Raw genomic sequence first — 24,515 nt, 5'->3', positions numbered from 1 at the left:
GTTCAAGTGTGTTCCACACAATGCATGGTGGCCGACGCCATGCTGTTGTAGAAGTTTCGTACGTTTGTCGAAGTAGAAGTTGATGCAATTTCAAATCTTGTTCTTGAAAATACCCGGTATCAATATTTTCGGGCTTCTCTTTATTATGAATTGAGTTTTAAAGTCAACATATTTCTCTGCAGGCATGCTCTGTTGACTCCGAATTATAAGTGCAATATTCAGTCCCGTATGAACTTGTCCGTGTAACTGTTTTGCCATGGATGATTAAAAAAGATGTCCATGATTTTAGCAATCTGGCTACAGACAAACTTGTAGTAACAGAGGATCACATAAAAGGTCTGATTTTGAATGTTATTCTAGAGAGAACTGGAAGACTTTGGATGAAAATATGGATGTAACATATGAAGTGCTTTAAGTGCAAAAAACTATTAAAAGATTTTACTCTATCCTTTTATTGTGGGATTTTTTCTGATGCTATGGAGTGATGATGTGTATTGTAATTAACATAAAATTTGCATAGTTATTCTTATTGTTATGCAAATTAGCCGATCCTGTTTCAGAAATTTCTGGGGAGAACACTGTACAGCCAGTCTGTCTTGTGAAAGCAGAAGTGTCACTCCGTGGGCTGATATAGTACAGAACATCACACGTTTCATGTAGTCATATTTCAACAGGATTCTCTCCCAATTCGCCAAGACTTCTGAAAATTTCTTGTGAATTTGAGTTTTTTGGGTGTGTTTCCATCACCTGCATCATCAAGTCCCTTTGACTTGTTTACCCCACGAACGTCGCTGTCTCTGTCAGCTTACTCACCCCAATGTGTAGAGCTTTGAGTATGTCTGTTTCATCTCACATCATCGTCTCAGATCTCAAGCTCGGCAACGGCTTGGAAATTCGTTGGAAATGGTTCATTATGCTCATTCTTTCAAGTTTCACTTTCTCGATTCAATGCCAACGTGCTAAGTGGTGCGTACGTGACCGACGCAACCACGATAATTGACGAGAAAATTGACTGCATGCCAAGCAAAAAGTACATTTACATTAATGTTGCAAAATCGTTTGCCAATAGTTGAAAAGTTTGAATTACTACAAAACTTACGTCTGTGACGCCATGAGCTGCTTTGACTGTGGTATCATTGACAACTAGGTCAGTGCAGCGGTTTTGTGTGTGCCACAGTGCAGCGCGGTGGAGAATGGTCCGCTCGATTCTAGTAGTCAATTGTGACTACCACTTTGCAAAGTTGGTAGTCTCTACAGAGAAACTGGTAGTCAGTTGACGCGAGACTACCGCTAATTTCGAGCCCTACTCATGCATATAATTATATGGCTCCAGATCGAGAATGCAGTGTTTGGGATTCCCCTACTATCAATGCCATTTGTTGAAGTTACATCTTGACATTGTTACATTTTCCGAACGATGATGTGAAGTAGTGTGTAGTAATTTGTTATGTGCTGGGGTTCAACCATGGAGGTTAATTCAAATTGCCTGGATGCCCAGACAAACATTCAAAATTGCCTAAAGGAGCAAGAAGGCAGTTTTATATATTCTTGAAGGCATATATGGTCACTTTTTTGGTCGCCTATTGATTTCACTGGGGATTTTTGCCGTCAAAAAATTTGTAGAAAATAAAAGACTTTGTCCCTTTAACTTTTCTATGTTGCAGGGAGACGGGGATCTTTCACAATTTGTTAGAGAGGGGGTACTCAAAGTTTCAGTTTTCAATAAAATTCCTCCACCCCCTCCCCACCCCCGCCGTAAATTATGACGGCTCCGCACCTCTCCCTTTTCCTCAGAACGTTAAAACATGTTATCACTATATCAGTAAGATGTTATGTTCTCAACAAATGTATGTTATTTGTAATAGTTCATTGTACCTTACTGCACTCTCCGATAGTGCCTGTTGTGTTCTGAACAAATAAAATGAATAATAGTAGGACCACTGTCGCATAATAATCTGTATTGGAGGAAGGACTTTGTCATATCGACTTTGTGGACTGGCCCTCGGTCGCTTGGCTAGTAGTAGGCCATCGCGTTCCATCGACGATCTACGCGACAGCCTACCACGAATGCGACATTTTGCTGAAGTTTATATCTTCGGTTTATTCTGTTTCGATATCTACATGCCCACAGACTTGGAGCAAGTCTAGACATTCTGCTCTGGGCTACATGGGTTCACCTCCATCCTATGCTATGACAAGGCCAATGCAAAACCCCGGGTGCAAAACATACCTTCTCTTCAACTTGACCGATAAGATAGTATTTTATATCCTTGAAAAGTACGCTGGGCACTTGAAGAAGACTCTCATCGTCCTTTTCTTCGACCATTTTCATACCGTTACACGTTATACAGAAATACTTCAAGCGAGGCGAAATCACAAGTTCGATATCTGATCACTATTAGTACGAGCCTTTACTATCCGATCCTTCTGGGCTTCGTATAAAGATTGGCGCCTTTGTTGAGCGCATGCGTAAACATTCTGCCGTAAAATGGTGTGTTCGGCAATCACCTGGGGCCATGGGGATATGTATAAAACTCCAGGCATAAAATTCTACTCGCTCACATCTATACATGACGGTCGCGGTGTGGTCCCGGGTTGTGGTACACATCAGAAACGTAGGAAGTTGGAAACGGAATGTTGCTATACTTTTCTAATGCATACCACACAGTCGTGTATCAATGTGAACCATAATTCCTTGTTCTTCTCCCCAAAGAATGTTGATATACACAGTATCCAGCTTGTCAACTCAACCCCTATGGTTGTAAAGTGCATTATTATTATTATTTATTGCAGACTCGGTTGTCCATATACAGAAAAGAAATTAAGTAAATGAATATGAATACAAAACTCAGACTGTTGGGAAAAAAAATAGAAAAACTACATTGTTATTGTTGAAAACTGACTTCTGGTCGGACTAGAATTCAAATGTAAACAATATTCATGCATTTTACACATATAGACGCTAAGTTGACAAGCTAAATAGTGGGTGTTTCAACATTCTTTGGGGAGTAGAATAAGAAGTTGCAATTGATTTATAAAAAAAATAATGAAAAAAAACCATCGAAAGTTAGGGACTGGTCAGTTTCTTCGGCCTGGGGAGGGCCGTAGGATTCACGGGGGGGGTCACCCTGTTTTTGACTTTGGTGATAGGGGGGGGTCACCATGTTTTGGAAATGCCCAATAGGGGGGGTCAGTGTGTTTTTGAATTTTGACACAGGCTCATCATTGCCTAAAATGCATCGCGTCAGCCACAAATTTCATCATTCAGTTGCATTTTTCGGCGCGCCCTTTGGGCGCGTAACTTTAATAATCAGAGATATTTTTCAGCGCACCCGACTTTAACATATCAGGCATACATATATCAGAGATATCTGTATGTTCAATATTTTTCAGTGTGCTCTTCAAGCGCATTACTTTAAGATATCAGACATTTTTCAGCACGCCCTTCCGGTGCATGACTTTAATATGCAAGACATATATATCAGAGATATCAGGATGTTTCATATTTTTCAGTGCGCCCTTCGGGCGCCATACTTTAATAAATTAGAGATATATGTCAGAGATATCTTGATGTTTGCTAAGTGAAAGTGCACTATGAAATCTACAGTTCATATGGAAAGCATGACAAATTCCTGATACTTTTCTGTAGTCTCTATGAGAATTCAGTATGAGAAAGCATCATGCACAAATATTTCACAATATATATATTTGATACAGTGACGTATTTTAGAGATAGAAAAATGACAAGATATCTTTCGTTCTCATTGATGCAACTATTTTCCTTTGCGTCTCAGGTTTTCTCTAAAAAGATGCTTTTTTATTACTAAAATAACATTTAAAAAAAGGCAGTTTTCGTCATTATTAGCTGTGCTTTTATGGTTTCAATGTTACAAGAAAAGGTCCTCTCAGACACTGCACTCATCAGATTTGGCTAAAATAGCTCTCTATGGCTTCTCAGGAGATTTAATAGGATGGCTGGATTAATGGGAGGGGGGTCACCCCGTTTTTGACTTTGGTGATAGGGGGGGGGTCACCCATAAAAGTTTTGGATTTACTGCTTTTTCCTCTCTGATATCAATGATTGACATCCATTTCTGTACAACAGTTCAGGACATCTGGTATAAGCATAGAAAGTGTGAAATACATTCACAGCTCATTCAAAATGTACTGTAGTCAAAATTTAAAATTGACTCTTTGAAATTCCTATCTTACAACTGACATGACAACAATTTCATTCAAACACAGAATGACTGTTGAAAATAAATTATATATAAAATATATATATCTATATTATATCCACCTTTTGTTTTACCATTGTCCCGCGGAGGGGGGGGTCACCCTGTTTTCAAAATTTGGAATAGGGGGGTCAGTCACTTTTTGACGTTGGCAAAAAATAATCCACCGCCCCCCCCCCCAGGCCGAAGAAACTGACCAGTCCCTTAGCAGCACTGGGGCTTAAATTTAAGCAGCATCTTTTGGCTATTAATTCAGAACTTTTGTTTTGTGGTTTCCCTACACTTTCTGCATTGAATCCCTGAACTGAAATTTAATGCTAAGTATTTAGCATATCAGCACAACCTATATCATATATGAGTATAATCTACATTATTATTGTTTGAAAATTCAATTGAAATTCATTTGTAAACAATAAACAAATATCACTACACATACACGCTGTGTTGACAAAAGGAATACTCAAAATTTCATTTGACATACAGATTAGGTCAGACACGCTTATGTCCCTTTAATTAGAGTGCCAAAAGTCTTAAAATAAATTTCAGTGATCTGTCGTTGACACAGCAGAGCACTCTGGTGCTGCAGGTCTCGCATTACCACCGTGGTCGTGGTCTTACAACCCAAAGCGTACGTCACAGTCCCTGTGTAAAAAGACTGTGCGTACATACAACATGAACCGCCCACACTACAAAGTAATTTTTAATAGAGGGCACATGGACCCTTTGATTTATAGGGGCGCTGAATGAGATGGGTAAAAATTGGCAAGAGTTTGTTTTTCCAAACAAAGGTTACCTTTACACCATTTTTTTTGGCCCCATAGAGTCAATTTCTTTTCAACAAAAAACAAAATTCAAAGTCTAAAAGAGACAGTAGCAGTAACTATTGATTTTTTTTCAGTATTACAAATGTTTTTCAAATCAATGTTTATCAACAAAAAAATGCGCACGCGCAGCGCAACGACCACCGCGCTTTAAATATCAAGCATTCCTATTTCACACGTATACTTTGAAAGCAGTTTGTGAATGTCAGATCCCTGGCCCCACATGGATTAATCTGTGTAACTTTGGTCTATAGCTCAATTGGCTGACTTGCGTTTTGTGTGTGTGTGTGTTAAACACGTTAAACCGTCATTATATTACCATGCCCTGCCTGTCGCATTTTGATTGGTCGAGCTGAACCACATGACTGACCACAAATACACAGTCATGGTCTGTTTACATGCCCGTGAATATGAATAATAAGATTAAGGATGTATGATCGGTAAAATTAAAAGTAATGTCATTTCTCTAAATTGTAGATTTTTGGATTCTCCTTTGTAAGTATTATCAAAATGTGTGATAAAATATAGGGATCACCGCGCTCGTTTTTGAGATACATGACCATGAATTTTGCCATTTATGAGAAAAAATGCTGAGTCAGCATTTTTTCACCATTGCATTTTCTATGGAAGAAATAATTCAATGCTGTTTATCTCAAAAGTTAGCTCGGTGACCATATCATTTTATTTGAACACTATTATCTATTTCTCTAGACTGAGCTTTGTGCAAATTTTCATGAAAATGACAATAGCAGAAATTGATTTTCCAGCAAATTTCAATGTAATCCTATGGGAAGTGACTTGTGGGCCAAGTTGAGATACTTTTTTTTCTGAAAATCTCTCAGGATTTGCAAATATTTTACAGCGCGCGTGACAGTGCGTCGCGTATTGCTCAGTTATGGGGCCCAGATGTCGTTCGCTACGAAAAGTTTCGCAAATTTTGACAGTTTTCTCTGGTTCGTTGATAATATAATGGAGATAACAGACTCCGCTCTGACCATTAACATTTAATTAAGGGCGCGGGCTCAAGGAAAGCCAAATTAACGGGTTCAGCAAGCCTCACCCTTGCCCATAAATAAACGTCAATGGTCAGCGCGTCGCCCGTTATTTCCATAATACAAATTGACAATCTGTGCTGATGAAAAAGGTGATTAAAGAAGTTGTTGCAAAAGAATATGAATATGTACATAAAGTGGATCGATTCTGGTTGTATAGTTGAAGTAGGGTATTTGCCTACATAATAATTTCAGCTAAGTTTGGTTCAAAAGAACAATATAAAACAATATTCAACGCCCTCTATACTATATTTGTCATGAATTGCATATCTCAGAGAGTTTGTATTGTAAATGTCAGGTGACCAGGAAATGAATTCATTGCCAAAATATGGTCAATGCTACCAAAATCAGCTTCATCAAATACAGAATGAACTGAAGTTTTTCCATGTTACACGATGCAGCAGTAATTACAGGGGTCATGTTGTCAGTCAACATAAATGGAAAGGTGAATAATTCTTTGATCTCTCAAACGTGGCCAAAGACACCAAAATAGATCTTACAGAGGTAAATATCCTTTTTGGCAACTCAGGCATTAATTGGGGATATTTTTCTCAATTTCAGATATTCATGGAAGATGTTTACAGTTCAGATACCAAGATATGACTACCATTTTTGGCGTCAATCTTGGATTCGTAGAATTACAAAATCCATGTAACTTGAAAAATAACACATTGCAACTGTGTTACATCCTTAACAGTGGGAATCTTTAATATCAATTGAATATAATCAAGTTACGACTAGCATTTTTGGATATCTTTGGATATGGTCTACTTATTAACTACGGATTTCATTAAGATACATATTTTGTGTTTACACATATACAAGATGGAAACAAGTAGACCTGTGAAATACAACAGATCAAATCTCACTGCAAATAATAAATTAGAGAACCTAAATGAACCACAATGGTTCTTGATATAACATCATATACTCTATTCATAACAATTAACATTTTCTTATTGGTTTTCACATAGACAGTAGACCTGAGCTTTTAACTAGTTGATGGTCTCAGTTTTAAAGAATCAACATTTGCATGTACAATTAGTTTAATTGCTTTTGTTGTAACTACACATTAATACAGTAGAATCTACAAACCAATATATGTACCACGTGAATTTGGAAAACATCAACATAAAAAGAAAATGATCTTTTGTGCAAATATCCATATCCATCATTGCCAATTTCAATCTAAAGTTTCCTTCATATTTTTGTACTAATCATACATGCAAAGAAACTACGCATACATGTAGCTTGAGATGACATCGATGCACGACATCCTAACATTCTAACATTATCTGGGAACACTGACAAAGTGTACCTTCCTTATTTTTCACCATTTTCAAAATCTGATTTCTTAATCTCAAAACATTCCGTACGTAATTGTTCATTTAGTATACAGTAAAATCCTAAAATGTCAAAACAGGTACTACAAAATAATTTTCATGCAATGTATTTGACTAAAAAGTTGTGATACTCTGATAAATCAGGCCAGGATTTACCACTTGCTGAGTTGAAGCTCTACATGCACCTTTCATTCAAAAATGTGAATACAAAGATGTTTTGATATACTTCAATGGTACGTAACATGCATGTCTATTAGGATCACACAATATAGGCTGCTCTCAAATTATTAAATTGCAACATTGATAAATTTACAAAAGTCATCCTGTTTAACTGTTGCGATATACTGTACTGCAGTACATGTAATAACTTGAACAATTACTTCAAAAGAAAGAGCGCTTTGCAATTCCATAAACCTGTACATGTACATGTACACATAGAATAGAATTAATCAACTGTACAGCAACACTTATGTTTTCATGTTGAAGTAAAAAAACCATGCATATGAAAATGAAATATCTACATATATATAATACAAAGTCCTCTTCATTTTAGTGGGGTTCTTGTGCAGTCATGTCACGTCACAGGTACACTAACAAACATTTCCACAATAGTTGTCAATTTTGACAGTTTCCGTTTCACACATTCAGGTATCTTGTCCTGATGAGTGTACTGGAAAGCATTTCCATTCGAGTCAATGAACTTCACTGTCATGTTACTGACTTGTACCATCAACTGTGATCCATCATTGAATTTCACCCACACTTCACCGGAGGATAACTGAGATGCCCAACCAACGTCTGGCACAAAAATGCTCTTCACGATATTATTGATACTTAATGGATGAGACTTGTCAAGATGGCTTCTGACATTTAATTTAGAATCAGCAGCTTGACCTCCAGGATTTAACTCTGACCTCATGCATGTACTGTATACTGTGCCGTTGAAGGATAACAATGAAGTGGGAGACACATGAGGAGTAAATAAACTCGGAGAGGTGACCGTTACTCGTTCATTTGCATGGGTATATTTTGTTTGCTTGGCTTCCTCTGATGTTATTTTGGGTTCCATTTTCTGATCATCTTCTTTGGTTTTTATTTCCACATTTGCAGTTGGCCTTCTCCTTACTACAATTGGAAAGAAAGGACCATGCCCTATTTGCCTTTCTAGAGATTCCATGGCAGATTCCAAGTCTAGACAAGTCTGATGGCATATATTGGCATGTTCAAGCATTGATCTGATTTCCGATGGCATATTGTGTCCACTTTGACTCAGTGACACATAGTTATGAGATTTTCCACCCTGTTCAATGACAGTGACACTTGCTGGTGTTTTTGTAACTTTTCCACCATTGTAGAAACTTGCCTCAAAGTCTGCCTGAGGTGCATTTTCCATCAATATACACTTAGCTTCATCTGAGTACAGTGTCACTTTAGCAGTTTTAGTTTTGACAAGTTGAACAAACTTCACTGCATACTGATACTTCTTTAAATATTTTCCTGGGAGACTTTGCAAACTGAAGGCCTTTGCACTAGCTGATGTTTGAGGCGGAATGTCCAGCACTGGCAGTCCTTTCCCTTTGTTTGGATGATACACAGTAATCTTTGTTCCACTGTCTGATATCATGAGAACTTCTACAACTCTGTCTTCATTTTCTTTTGACTTAAGAAATTCTAGACATACTTCACCATTCTTTAGAATGCTGACTACTGCATTTCTTGTTCTCTGTCTAATGGGCCGTAATCTATCCACTTTAATAGGTGAAATGTTTTCTGCACTGAATTTACCACATTTCTTGCCTAAATCCTCTTCAAATTTGTTGTTTAGTGTGACTGATGAATGGCCTTTGTCTTCATTTAAAGTTGGTGTAAGCTCCTGCAACCTTGTAAGTACATCTGACCTCAAACCTTGACTATTGCATTTCTCTTTGTGTTTGGCTTCAGATTTTGAGATGCAGGTACTGACAGGAGTTCTATTAATGTCAGCACATTCCTGTCTAGTTTCCTTTGGTGCTGTTGTCTGTTGTTCTCTTGCCATATGTTTTACTGTTTGCCTAGATGAATGGCCCTTCACTCTGTTTACTGCATGGCTATATATAGCATCATCACTAGACACTCTAGTTTGACCATATTTGTCACCGTTCCTTAACCTAACACTGGATAACTCATTGTCCTTGTGAACTGCATCTTCATCATACTTTCTCGGGAGAACACATTCCTCCCCTCTGTTTGTTTGATGGATTGAGACATGAGATAAGCACTTTGAATCTGTTGCTGCACTTTGTTTATTTATGGTGTGCAGTAGACAATTATTGTGGATGTGGTCAACACCAATGCAAACACTACTGTTCTCTTTACAAGAGTCATTTGAATTATTTCTTTCCGTAAGTATTGTTTTCTTCAAAGTATTCTGCTGGTTCTGATAGATTGAGGAATTGTTCTCGCTTGCACTCTGATCCTGACATGAGGTATCACATTCACGATGTACAGTATTACAGGACAATGGCAATTGCGGAGTTGACATTCCAACTCTCAACACACTGTTTTGTGTTGGCTGATGTGAGTTGTTATCTCCAAGAGTTAGCATTGCCATGGTAGCATTACCACTATCCAGGGATGTATCAGTTGCTCTCATTTTCCTAGAGCTCTTATTCAATCTTGATGTTAACGTGTGCCTTATAGTTTCTGATCCTGTCATAAATGGATGATCCAGTACACCAGAAATGGTTATCCTATCACTTGGGTTGCGCCTCAACATCCTTGAGATCAAATCCTTTGCTTCTTTCGATATTTGTTTTGGCATTTCGTATTGAGCAAGAACAACTTTGTTCAGCGTTGTTCTTACGGCATCAGTATCGAAAGGTGGTTTCCCGACAAGAAACGTATATAGCATACAGCCTAATGACCAAACGTCAGACTCAAGTCCATGCGCACTTCTTGTCGCTATTTCAGGTGAAATGTAATTCGGTGTGCCACACATAGTGTAGTGTTTATCAGTTGGCATGCTGAGTCGTGCTGCGAGACCAAAGTCGGCTATTTTGGTGTCCATGTTACTGGTCAATAGTATGTTGGCCAAGGTCAAATCCCGATGAAGGATGCCATGAGAATGTAGATACAGCAGGCCCAACACTATTTGTTTGAGGAAAATGCGTGCCTTTTCCTCAGATATAACTTTGTTGTTTGTTCTTAGGTAGCGGTTCAACTCACCGTTATGGCACATTTCCAACACCAAATACACATAATTATCGTCTTCAAAGCAACCGTACAATTCAAGAATGGAGGGGTGTTTCAACTGGCAGTGGATTTCCACTTCGTTTCGAACTCTCGACACCATTCCAGCTGCATGCATTCTCTTTTTGTCTATCATTTTTATGGCGACCTCTAGTCCAGTTTTTAAAGAACGGGCCCGGTAGACGCAGGCAAATCCGCCCTTTCCTATAAGGTTCAATACTTGAAAATCTTCTATACTATCTCCCATGACAGTTGAAGCAGACATGTTCGCTGTGAGTAATGTACACCTTGAAGTAACATACAAGCAATGTTGACAAGCAAGTTAAGGCTTGATTTAAGCTCACGATTCTCCGTTGCTTTCTTTCCCCTCTGACACAGGAAAATACACAAAAATGCTATATTTGTGCATCAGTACACAGTCCCACTGTGAGCTGCCGAATGTTGCACTGCATAAGTGAAAATATGACCTGTATCACAGCATTTTAGGAGACATTCGCGGAGTACAACTGCTGACCACACAATTTGAAATTGGAACGACATTGTTACAGTTTGAAAGTGAGGCTACTTATCAAACGTCACACATCTGTGCTCGGTTCGCCCAATCACTGATCAGGTTTAAAACAGACCAGTAGTAATACTCACTTCCGGGTTCGTTGGGGGTCAAAACCAGAGTGCCGACGAACGGACCTGAGCTCTTGGAACCTGTACATAATGAGGCTTGGTTATGTCACAGTCCCTGTGGATAGAGGGACTGTGCTTATGTTAAGGTTGAGCTTGGATTTGAAATATTTATGCAAATGTCATCGTCTGCTTAGGTAAAAATGGGGACTGTTGTTTAAGGTGGCTGTAGGGCGAGGTCATCCTAAATTTGAAAACTGCAAGGGAGGGGGGTTCACTTGATTTTCATTAAAGTATCCGTCCCGTCTAAACGCAGTTTCAGTGTTCAGAAATATCCTGGGGAAAAAATGATTTGCTGTATGATTTCATTCGCTAACGTCATTTAACTCACAGTGGTGGATAGACGGACTGTACATCTGAACGAAAGTATAATTATCTGTCATATGAACATCTTGCCTTAGCAACTCTGAGGCTTGTCTTATTGTAAGTCGAGCTCACTGAGGACGATGAACAATTCACTTACATATTAGAGATATAGCAAGTTTTGTCAGGGAAAATATTTACATTGTAACAATTACCTGTAGACTACCAGTACCATGAAAAATGAAACTATAATTTAGCTGAAATTCCAATATCATTATTATTGTCCACATCTGAACTTTCAAATACTCTATTTGAATCAACTTGAGTACATTTATATCAATTGTCAAACACCTATAAAAGCACAGATTAAGTTAGTTTAGCATTGTAAAAAATTATTCATAGTTTTCTCATAGACTCCAATGTACAGTGAATCAACATTTTGGTGAAATTCCAAAATCCAATTTCTTGCACACATATCAACTTTTAACCACCCTAGTCTAACTAAGTACTTTAAAATGATCGAATTATCAAATGTCTATAATACAAAGATTTAGCTAGTTTTGTATAGGGAAAAAATTATTCATAGTTTCCTCAGAGACTCCATGTATAGTAGATGAACATGTTTTCAGTGAAATTCCAAAATCAGATTTCTTGTACACATAATATGCACCTTTAACCATCATATTAATAATGAGAAAGTACAATTATGTTAATTATCTAATGTCTGCATATGCACAAGTATAACAACTTTTTCATTGGAAAAACATTCACAATTTTATCATAGACACCCATGTATGGTGAATGAACATTTTTGGTGAAATTCTAAAGTCAAATTTTTTATGCACATACTAGTTGTAACAAACCTATTCAAATTACATCTATCTCAATTATCAAATGTCTATAAATGCATAGATATTGCTAGTTTTGTATTGAAAAAGTATTCCATAGTTTTCTCATAGACTACCATTTATAGTGAATCAACATTATCAACAGCTAATTATCAATTAAATCAAAATATCAAAATTTTGTACATACACGCTTGCGCAAAAATATTGCAATCCACCTTTAATTTCTGTCCAATCACTTTGAGGGATAATTCCAAAATTATAGCAAGTCAGAAGGGGAAATTTGAACATTGAGACCTTGTGAGTTTGCAAAGGGGGTCATTTGAAAAACTGACAATTTTTTTTTGGATTTTATCGCACCCCCAAAGGTGTTTGTGTGTGCAGCTCTACTCAAGCAATGTGTGTGTGTGTGTGTGTGTGTGGGGGGGGGGGTCATGAAATTTTTGTCATCTTAAAAGGGGAGGTCATCACTTTTTTGATGCAGTGGGTAGGGGGTTCACTTATTTTGACTGATGCGCAGGAAGAATTTGCCGGCCCATCCCCGGCCATAATAACTGAACGCTCCCTAATCAGTGGAGGCGCTATAAAACTCAATGGACTAGACTGGAAGATCAGTTCATGCCGACCCGAAAAACATGGTTCTTACCACAATCGTTCGACTAAATGCGAGCAAACCGTAACTGGTTACATCAGTGATGGTTTGCTTGTATTGAGTTGAATGCCTGTGGTTCTTACATTGTAGGGGATTTATCCTGTGAGCGTTCGATCTGTTAATAAAATTGGAAATTTTATATGAAAAATTAATTACACGTTTTGTGTTTGTGTACAAATTTTGTGCCATCAGAATGATAGATACATGAGATCAGGGTACAAGTGCGTTGCACGACGTTTTTTTAAAGGGATATTTCTCATCTGAGACAACAAGGAAGCCCCTCATACCATACATTTTCAAAAGGCAGAGAATCTGAAGTTTAGTACTGTATAGTAGCAATAGTTTACTCAAAGGATAAAGGGGTGTATATTCGGGGTAAAAATACTCAATTTTCATATGATAAAAATTAAGTCAAAAACCTGACTCTATTTTCTGAAATGTAATATTTCACTTGAACGAAGAGTATATGTACAAAAAAATAACTATTTTATTTTGCATTATCTAGCCTCATTCAAAAATACCGCAATTATACGGTGTCGCTAAAATTTGATCAGAATTGGTATATACCAGTACGGGTACCAAAGATCAACAATAAATGTTGTTTCTATCTGTTCAGTGCACAAAAATTCTATACTTCAAAATATCTAACTCAAACTTTGTCGAATGCAAGCTGTCACAACGCTGTTCCAAAGCATGTCTCAGATATTTTATACCTTGCTCAGTTTTTTTGGAGCACAATTTTAAAGAAATCAACTGGGGTTAAATTCACCACTCTAAAGACTTTTTCTGGCTTAAAACTTGTTTTAGAAGATTTAAAAAAATTCTGAGACACACTTAGGAAGACCCTTAGAACAGCTTGCACTCACACAAATTTCAGCCACATATCTCAAAGCATTGAAACAAAACATAGGGAAAACCGATTTTTGAAAGGTTATGCACATTACTTGACATATGAAAGTTATGTAAACAATAGGTGCTGGCTTTAGCAGATTGGTTTTGACTGTGATTGCCATCCCAAGGTGACCTGCCACCATAGGTTGTGAGTTCACGTCCCATTGAGAATTTACAAAGTCACAACATTCCATTGCAATAGCAAAAGCCTTAAAATGTATACCACTGATTGTCAAATCATTGCATGATCTAATTGCTACATAATTAGTCATTTACTATATATGGTGATATCAGCTGTCACAGTAGATGTATTACTCCAGCCTGACAATTTCACAAAGAGGTAACACTGATTAAAATTGTTGAATTTTTTGTTGGGTGTAAGAACATGGCTTGAGACTGCTTAGATAGACTGGATTGCTAAAACACCTAATAGTATTTTCCAAGATTGTGGATTGTACAATTCTTTTCTTGGGACTGAGATTGTAATTCATGTAAATATTTAACACTGCTTGTCTGTGTTGGAGAAGTTTAATGATACACTTCAACCAACTTGCCATTCTGTATTGAGACAGAAGATACAATTCTGTGATAGGAATCTTATGCTGGCCAGGTTCACATGACTCAGAAATTTCGCCATGAAATGCTGGTTTGTTTTCCTCTACACATGTGCTGAGGGTGGAAAGGAGAAATGTTTCAGGGCGGACCTTTTTACTGGGGAAGGGGGGTCCTAGCAGATTTTGAAAAAAGTTCCGAACAAGTGTCAATAACAAAGTCAGCCAGAGAAGTTCGACAAAAAGATGAAGTGGGATAGTGGGAAGAAAATAATGTACATTAGATCAGATAAAAAAGATAATGTAACTTCTCAATCTTCCAGACCCCCCCTCCCGGATATCAAATGGTCCACCCCTGATATCTTTTTTCATGCAATTAACCATGCAGTGTATTTTAGTTTAAGATGTCAACATAGGTAAGGATTTGAAAGGAATAGTGAAGTTCACCACAGTTACGTTGATATGCAGATAAGAATGGACAGTGAAATTGATCTAAATGTTGCCACACTCGTGTAATTGGTTTATAAAGTTGTTCTAAAACTTGCCTCAGAAGTTGCACTGACTTGTTATAACTGTAGTGAAAATCAAAGAGCTTTTATGGACCCATAATAACACACACCAGGGAGTACACTTTGTAGTACACTTCATATACACAGAATCATATTACATTTCTTATATACCACCACTCTGAGTTACTGTGTATAAGAGCTAAGTCAGAGTCTAGTTGTCATTAGCCTCTTGTTGCCTTTGCATTGTATGAAGTTTTTTGGCAAAAAAATCATTATCTACAGGAAAAGAGGTGCACATATGCCAGAAGTAGTAAGTGAGAAAGTTGTTGAAATGTACGGGGATAGAAAGTCAGGAAATCTTTACCCTATTTACCCTACAAACACAGACACTAATCAGTGTCTACTTTATTGCTTTATCTCAACAATTACAGCAGAATCCTACTGTGAAACAACACTTTCATCCGTCAGTTGTTTGCCGCAACTCAACTAAAATTACCGATCCTGTAGTAAATTTTGAAACAACTTCACAAACCAATTACACAAATGTGATAACCTTTAGATCAGTTTCACTGTCCATTCTTATCTGCACACGACAGTAAATTTCTTAACTTTATCTCTTGTGTCATCATCTTTGTAATTGGTTAAGTTTGTAAGTTGTTTCAGATGTGGATGCACCAGCTGTTCTGGAAGAAAACAATGTTTACTTTTGCCTGTAGAGTTTCTGAGTTAGTGGTTGTATGTTGAAATCTCTCCATGTATCTGGTGTATGGGCAAATTGTAAACATTGGTTGCATATTATGTATTTCAGTCTATGTAAAATATTGTTAATGAAAAATCCAGAGAAGTTTGCCGTGTGCTTGTAAAAAGGTAACATATTTGTCAATACATAGGATTTTGCCCAAAAATTACAAATATCAAAATTTCAATACAATTTATACAAACTTGACTGAGGTCATCCTGAGGAACATGGGTACCAACTTTCAAAGCAATCTGACAATCCGTTTCAGAGAATGAGATTTTTTAACTAAAAACTGAAAAAATTACCCCAAAAATACAAACTTGCAAATTTCACCCAAATCTGTTAACATCTCTTTTAGAATACTTAAAGGAACCTGCATACCAAGTTTCAACCTAATCTGGCTAACACTTACAGTTTTAGCAATTTGCAGGATTTTTCTTTTTTTCTCCTCATTTGCATATTTTTGACACCGACATGTTCATTTGAACAATTTCACATCTCCACCCCTGGGTGCACCTGCACATCAAATACTAAGATGGTAGGTGCTGCGGTTTAGGAGCTTTGGCAGTAGTCAGACGCACATACATACAGACAAGCAATTTTTCCAACCCATAAGAATAGCTTCCATTGGCACATACATGTATGGCCATATGGGAGCTAAAAATGAGAATTGGTACTATACATTGCATTTCCACTATATAAACTGTTAATAAGTAGTCTAGTGAGGCAAGATTCATCTGTAGCAGTAACAATAAATGGAGAAGATTAAAGTGGGAACATGCCAGATATGTCATGAGCTTTTTTGAAATACTACGCACACAGTTCATGCTTGAGTTTATCAATGTTTCATATTTATTCATCATATTTTAAATGGATCAAGTCAGTAATGGTGCTGGACATGATAAATCTATAAAAGAAGATGGCTGCCAGGTAGCCACGTTGGATCACATCATAGATGAATTTATGTGCAAATTTCTGTTCTAATTTGCTGATTGTGATGTACTAAGGTAAGTTTCAACAATATTCTGTTAACATACATTATTAAATCATTGCTCCAAACATGAAACAATTCCATAAGAAAATGGCTGCTTGTTAGCCAAACTGGACTGTGTTGTAAAACATAACTGACAGGTTTATGTACATCATGAGGAACAATGTCCTTGTGCTGAATTTGAATTAAGATAGTAATGGCATGACTTTGTAAATGTCTACGGGACAGCTAAACTGAAAAGATAAATCACATTGTAATTTGAACCTCAAAAATTAAATATCAACATTTCCTCATTAGTCAAAAGAAAATTCTTTGTTTGCTGTCCTTGGATTTTTGAAAAACCTACCAGCCAGCCAGGGAAAAAAACAAATACAGACAAAAAACACGAGTGTATAAACATACGCTCAATTTTAATTTGGTTTATTTTGGAAAAATAATATTTTTATTTGTAATAGCGTTCACACTGTGTTTGTTTTTAAATTTTCTCTGGAAACCTACTAGACACGGACAGCAACAAAAAATCTTACTTAAAGCACCTCATTTCATAAAACAATAATTCTTTCCGAGATACAAACCAAATTTGAAAGCTATTAGATGTTGTAACCAAAAAATGAGCAACTGGCTCAAGAAATTTGAACATTGATATTTCATCATAATTGCACCTATTGTAATGAATTCATTTCTTGAAATGTATCAATCAAAACTTGTAAGTTATCTGGGATGCAATTTTTTGAGAATGTTTTAACAGTCCCTAAAAGCGTACATGTGCACATTTCACACTATTATTTGCCTATATCAGAAAATATAATTCCTGGGAACCTGCAAGTGAAATCTGAAAGTCATTGGAAATGTTTTTTCACAGATGTTTAGGGCAAGAATAATAAAATTAACCCTAAAAGTTTAGGGAGACAAATTTCATTGTCATTTAGGCTATCCAATTTAGGTCATCACAAGGTATCTTAAAATCAAATTAACAAGCTATTGGACACAAGGTTTTGGAGTTCTTTACCAAAAATTATGAAAAAAATCCTAAAAAAATACAAATATGCAAATTTCATTATCATTTGAAGAATTTCACATGAATAAGGTAGTCTCTTGGAAATTGTGAATGAAATTTCAAAGCTATCTGAACAGTGCTTGGTGAAAAGATAATTTTTTTTACATGAGAGAAAATTACTATAAAAATTACAAATGAACATGTTATGCTTGATCAAACTAATAAGGCTTATCAGAAATATATCTACCATGTATCAAAGTATTTGGATCGGTGATTTGTCGTAAGTTCCACTTGTAAAAAAGAGTTGACAGTTGATAGGTAAAGACAAGACAGTCTCCCATTTTATATTCTCTTTATTGTTAACAGCAGAACTAATAAAACTAGGAGTAAAATTTTCTTGCAAGTGCTGGCAGACATATCAGGAAAACCTTTCATCTTGAAGATTCTGTTGGTATATGCCTGACCAAGCCTTAATGATATACTTACAGTGATATTTCAAATTACTTTGTAAGTACAGACTTTTGTTAAAAATGCAAATCAAAGACTAACTTATAAGCAGGTGACAGCCAAAATATTATCAATCTTAATCTGACTTGGACGCATCTCAACACCAATTTGTAATACCAACATTATCATAGGCTCAGACTTGTCTACAGACAGCAGATACATGATACTGATCATACACACATACACTGTGGACAGAATTACATAGTAAGAACACTGTGCCTATAGGATGTTGGTGACAAAATAACCCAAAGTAAAGCATACTAGATCATACATATGAGCGTTATTAAATGGAAGACATCAATTGGCAAAACAAATGTTACCAAATAACACTTGGTTGATACTGTACCAGCCTTACTTCCAACACACTTAGCTAAAGAGCTGGGGATTTGTACTGTGGTTAGATGATTATCACTCAGTATTTCAAAGCATGTAGCATAGTATTACATGTAATTTGGCTTCCTAAGGACAAACGCTACTTGTAGAGAGTAGTACTGCAACAGAAACACTGATACTGCCTGTAATGGCACAGAACGTGAATAACACTCCAATGTAATATATCAAGCTGCTCCCCAGTGTACATAGGTCCTTAGCTGTAGAATCTACAAATGTAAAAGTCTTCAGGATTTTTCAAAATGTTCTTCAACACCTACAGAGTATTAGATTTACTAGTAGATATCTCTGTTTATGGTAAAATTACCTTTATTATTATTGTAATACTATAAACCCTTTGTGATATCACATTACAATACATTGTCAAATCAGAGGATAACATAGATATTTGGCACGTTTTATCGATTACTTATCCTGTTTCACTATCTAAAGTTTTGGTGCATAAAAAGGCAACAAAACCTTGAATACCTGGCAAGCTACTGGTAGATACTCTGTCTCTCTCAACTGACTTCTAGTCAATAATGACAATGAGTTGCTTTCATTTATTGTGATACTAAATGTAAGGTCTATTTCCAATACAACTACATATTAAAATATATTTTAATAAATATCAAAATTCAACCAGCTCTTTCAAACATTTAAATTCAAACTAAAAGAAAAATGATTATGATTTTAACATTATTGACAACACAAATTTAATATGCTATCTTCAATAATTTCTGTCCTAGATACTATCTTGATTAAAGAATAGAATAGAATATAGATTTTCCAAATTTCCACTTTCCTCACTTTACCAATTTGACAGAAAAGTCATTCAGTATGCAATTTACAGGATGATTTGATAGTTGGTATTTAGCAAAAAAAAAACTTTGAATCTGGTAAATTTTAAAGATAACTCATTACAGAAGGAAAGACCATCAAGTTTTAAACCTTCAAATGTCTACAAACAATCCAGGGATATATCATTTTTGTAAATTTTACCAAGAAAGCTTGATCAAACTACTTGACCTACATAAAGAAACTAGACTTCATTGTTAGATATTCATATAAAACATATCAGTGTAATCACCAATTTCTTTAAAACAAACCACTGTATATGCAAACACTCTTGGTTTTGAAATTTGCATTGCTTGAAAATTTGCATGTGCAAAATAACAGTGATAAATGTACATTTTTTACCATTCACTGGAGTCTGATACAAACTAAACAATCTGTAAATTTTTACAAAATGATCTAAAACAAAAACATCAGTCAAAGTTCATGTTTTCAGGCAAGTAGTTGATAGTCTGGCATTTCAATTTGTTGAGACTCATAAAATATGTTTACGCTTATACCAGGTCAAATTTCATTTTACGTAAATCTTTGAGGGGGAGGGGGAGGCATTTTCTTTCCTTTGCTAATGGAACCTCCACTTCTCTTTGGTGGAGGAGGTGGCTTTTTGCCATCTTGTTGCTGTTGGTATTGAGGGGATGGTACCTGTGGTTGACTTTTGACAGCCTTTTGCAAATCTGCAAGAAAACCAGGGTTAACATTCAGAGAGCTAATTATTTCTCCAGCACTTGATGATTTGGGTCTACTCATGGGAGTTATATCTTCCTTGTCACTCGATGCAGATAAAGGAGGTGGAGCTGGATAGTCTGGAGTTGTAGGAGTTAGTACATTTGCTGTAGTAGGAGTCAGTGGAGGAGGGGGACTTGGAAAACTAGGTGTAGTAGGTGTTGTTACCCTTCTTGCTTGTGAACTGCTAGGGAATGGTGGAGGAGGCAGATCACTGTCTGTTGGTGGTGGTAGTGTTGGAATCATGGCAGAAGGGGGTTGCCTGTCAACTTGTGGATCATCCTTGAATTGCACTCGTTTTTGGCTTTCTCTTGTGGGACTAATGCCAGTTTTGTAGTTACCAACTGATGCACTCCTTGACATGGTTTCAGCACTTCTCTTTGGAGGAGGCGGAGGCTTGCTCTTTTTCAGAGACTCATGCTTTGTCAGTCCAGTGGGTGGCTTAACAGTAACTGACACAGCTTGCCTGTCTTTTGCCATTACTTTTACTGTTGTCACTGGTACTTGGTTAGCATTACCATCAACTCCATCAGATTGAAGGGTTTTGGATGACGTTGTTGGAAAACCCGGCTGAGATACTGTACTTTGTGAACTTTGTTTCTCTAAATCCAATTCTAACTGCAACAGCTGAGACTGAATATCCATGTCTACATGTTGAACAGGTTGTTCAAATTTCTGACTTTGGGGTGAGGGTTTCAATATTCCTTGTAGTGGTACTCCAGTGACTGTTTGCCTTCCATGAGGAATATCTCTTTGCCAGATCTGTGAATTTGTGCTACCATTGCTTATGGACATACTGCTGCTTCGAGAACTCTGAAAAGGAAGAAGGACAAGTTGTGAATTACACACAAATAAAAAGCATACTTGCATACTGACATACTTCTATGATAGAATTGATGGAGGAGTAGTCATGATTGATGGTTAAACTCAGAAACTTTTTTCAAACATTCTTTTTGAAGAAGATTTCCAAGCCAAGATGGGGATCTTTTGTCAGGAATTCATACTATGTATATACATGTGTATATACCGGTACTATACATTGACAAGCCATATTTTACAGTATCTCAATTGTCTCCTGTATACACTCATTCATCTACTTTTTACAAGAAGCATTAGCATATAATAAAACATGCTCCCTCCACCAGAATTTGACAAAAGCCTCTTGTTAAGATATGCAAAGTCCCTAGATTAGTGACACCATGTGAGTTATTAAAAGTTAATATTATCAGAATAGCTCTTAGATTCTTGTACTTCTGGGTTCTTCAAATTTCATTGGCAATTTCCAGAGGCAAGTTAGGTACACATTTCCTGCCATACCCGTTATTAATTTCAATTGATGTTATGATTTACATCAAACACCACAATAAAAAAGAGGTCACTTATTATGTACAAATTTTAAAAAATTTCATGAAAAGTATATCATAATATATGCCACTTCAGTAAAATTCACATACTTTCATCACAGGTTGATTATTTAAGACTTAGTCCCACCACCTTGCCAGTCTCAATTGCCAGGTTTTTGTCGTCTCCTATTCACATGGATGGCAAACGACCCATTAACACTTGACATTAACATGGACATTGTGAACATTTGACTGAAGTGAACAGTAGGAATATTTCATTTCACAAAGACCAAAATAAAGACACATCTTCCCAACCAATATTAAATAGCTTAGTCATTTAACATTAGACTATGTGAAATGGATTTTCAAGAAACCAAAATGTACTTCTAGGGCTAGTTGTCACACTACTGTGTGCACTGTTACAGTTAGTTAATCAAGTCTGTTGGTGAAACCATCTTTCCTTGAATGTCAGAAAAATTGTTAGTATCTATTTGCATTCTTGTTGTTAGAGTAATTTTCATGTTAAAAAAACCAGAATATATTTACTGGCACATAACTGGGTTATCTAAATGTTCTCATTATACAAAGTTACCGGTAGTTTGAGAAGTTGTTTGAATATTTATTTCATATTATCAATTTTTGTAAGCATTAGGTACCTACTGAAAAACACAACATTTATCTATATTTGCCTCAGCTAAAATTGAAAACAATTGGAACTGAAACATGTCAAAACAACTTCCCAAGCTAATCAGAATAGTCTGATAAGATCTATACCACTATTTCATTTGTTAAACATAAAAAACAACTGCCAATGTCATGCAAGTTGCGTCATACAACTATTCCACATGCAAAGAAACACATTACCAACTCCAGCAATATGTGCAGATTTCTTGCTACCATACATCAAATTTATTTGGAAAATTGCTGAACTGAACATATCCTCATTCAATTCTTAGGATTGGTCATCCTTCAAAAGTACAGATCAGATGTCTGTCTTGTTTGCTCTTTGATATTAAAATAACAGCCTTTTTATACATTCTCAATGTATTTCCCTTTTTCACATAGGTACAATAAGCTATTGATAGTATGCTATTTTTCGTACCTAAGTCTTAACATTCAATTTTCATGGATATTGTTTTCATCATCTGGTGTTCTTACAGCACAAGTGTGCTAACCCACATTAAACACCATCTTTGAAGGTAGTGATTTTCTGATCATGGCTAATTTCAACATTCTCAGGATGTGAAAATTCTCCGAGTGGGTTAAATGCAATAAAAGGAAGCATGGATTGAACACATTGCTCTATTGAGTAATGAACATGTAGATTCATGGTGACGTCTACGCGTATGCAATAATGATGCTAGAGTTCTATGAGAAGGTCTTTACAGCAAGTGGTATGTAAGTGAAGAAATGATTGCCATGCATAGAAAACAAATACTACTGACCTCAACTGTCACACACTCTATAAGGGGGACATGCACTATTCATTCATCATCTGTTTCATCTTTACACGTCATCCCTACCTGACTCTTTGGTTCTGATATTTCACTGTCTACTGTTGTCACAGATGACATAGACATTCTGTCTTCCTATAAAAAAAACAAAGCCATTTACTTTAAACATTCTCTATAACATTTATGATTATTGAAAATTTCTGTTGACAAATCACTGTAGGCTGTTTTATCAGTGTGTGATGTTGAAGTTGCAGCAGTTAATTGAACTTTCAGGGTTGATCCACAGCTACAATCAATTTTATAACGTGAATTGGTAATTCTTCACTATCATTTCAACGGTAATGTATGAAAACTCCATGTGGATTAGTAAAGGTGATGAAATCTAGTTATGAAATAAGATGTAACTGGGAAACAACATACTTTTTGTTGCTGTTGTTGTAGCTCACTTCCTTTCTTCCATGCTGAGGCAAAAACATCACTGACACTCTTGTGTGGATGTGAGATAGTGTTACTTCTACCACTCATACTGCCAGTACCACTTGTCTCTGTAAATCACATGATATAGTAACTTTAGAAAGAAGTATTGCAAAACATAACAATTTTGCATTGCACTGAATATGAACATTGCAAATTAAATTGAAAATTCCTCCACAATAAAATCTGTTGAATGAAAACATACTCAAATAATATCAACAAGTAAATGGTAAGTGCAAAAGTTAGCACAGTAAAGGATGGTCATAGGCATACATCAAATAATGAGACCGACAGAGTATTTTGTACATGGCTTCTGCATTAACTTTAAGTTGAAGGAACTATTCAGCTGTAAGAACAGTCAGACAATAAAGTCACCAGGCACATACATGTAGACATATATCTGAAATAAAAATCACATGCATACACATGTAGCTACAGTTTTTATGACAAAAATACTTCTTACTTATATACAATGACTACTTTTATAAAGGAATAATGAAACACAAATATTGAATCAGGTGATGAAAAAATATTTGAAAACAAATGATCTTGCACTGAACATGCAAAAGTTAATGTGTAACCTTGACATGCTGGGAAATTACACCTTAAGAACAGTGTGCGAAATTAACGTCGGTCCGACGGTCCGAGACCGACAGATTTCCCGTCGGGCCGAAAGTTTTTAGCAACACGTCGGTCCTTATGACTGACTGAAATTTAGAATAAATAATGAAAATTTCTCCGTCAAGACCTGTAACAGTTGACAATGTTGCAACATAGTAATTTTTGTCTTGCGAGTTTTTGCATTTTATACGAAAAGTCTAATCCCTCCGATCGACGCACATAGCACAGTGCAGCTGATTACATTCAGATCAGTATGAATTGTGTCCGTGCATGCAGATTCTAGCAATGGAATGAATTGATTTTGGTGCAATAATGCGATACAATATTATAATAA

The 24,515-nt window shown here is 36.3% G+C and overlaps 3 protein-coding genes across 10 annotated transcripts in view; all 3 read right to left on the bottom strand.

Annotated features, from left to right (window-relative positions):
- Positions 1-2,453, bottom strand: part of LOC139141361 (PAX-interacting protein 1-like) — a 45,699-nt gene extending 43,246 nt beyond the window's left edge. Inside the window, exon 1 of the mRNA XM_070711005.1 lies at positions 2,231-2,453. Coding sequence (XP_070567106.1) covers positions 2,231-2,332 — 102 coding nt within the window. The 5' untranslated portion in view covers positions 2,333-2,453. The remainder of the gene's footprint in view (positions 1-2,230) is intronic.
- Positions 2,454-6,790: 4,337 nt separating this feature from the next.
- On the bottom strand, positions 6,791-11,236 carry LOC139141360 (serine/threonine-protein kinase PLK4-like). Its single transcript, XM_070711004.1, has one exon. The coding sequence runs from the start codon at positions 10,942-10,944 to the stop codon at positions 8,026-8,028; it is 2,919 nt and encodes a 972-aa protein (XP_070567105.1). The 5' UTR covers positions 10,945-11,236; the 3' UTR covers positions 6,791-8,025.
- A 5,440-nt stretch (positions 11,237-16,676) lies between these two features.
- The window catches only part of LOC139141358 (amyloid beta A4 precursor protein-binding family B member 1-interacting protein-like), a 76,555-nt gene continuing 68,716 nt past the window's right edge, over positions 16,677-24,515 (bottom strand). For all 8 annotated transcript variants that reach the window (XM_070710997.1, XM_070711002.1, XM_070710998.1 and 5 more), the window contains 3 exons: positions 23,507-23,631; positions 23,156-23,221; positions 16,677-21,102 (listed from right to left, as the gene is read on the bottom strand). In XM_070710997.1, coding sequence (XP_070567098.1) covers positions 20,083-21,102; positions 23,156-23,221; positions 23,507-23,631 — 1,211 coding nt within the window. In that variant the 3' untranslated portion in view covers positions 16,677-20,082. The remainder of the gene's footprint in view (positions 21,103-23,155; positions 23,222-23,506; positions 23,632-24,515) is intronic.

This window comes from Ptychodera flava, chromosome 9 (genome assembly GCF_041260155.1).
Source record: "Ptychodera flava strain L36383 chromosome 9, AS_Pfla_20210202, whole genome shotgun sequence".
NCBI classification, from domain to species: Eukaryota; Metazoa; Hemichordata; class Enteropneusta; family Ptychoderidae; genus Ptychodera; species Ptychodera flava.
Note: the sequence above shows the minus strand (reverse complement) of the source record. Positions and strands in the feature narration are given on the sequence as shown.

Bases quoted from the DNA above. Each gene is read 5' to 3' on its own strand.
- LOC139141360 (XM_070711004.1), bottom strand. From the start codon at position 10,944: ATGTCTGCTTCAACTGTCATGGGAGATAGTATAGAAGATTTTCAAGTA.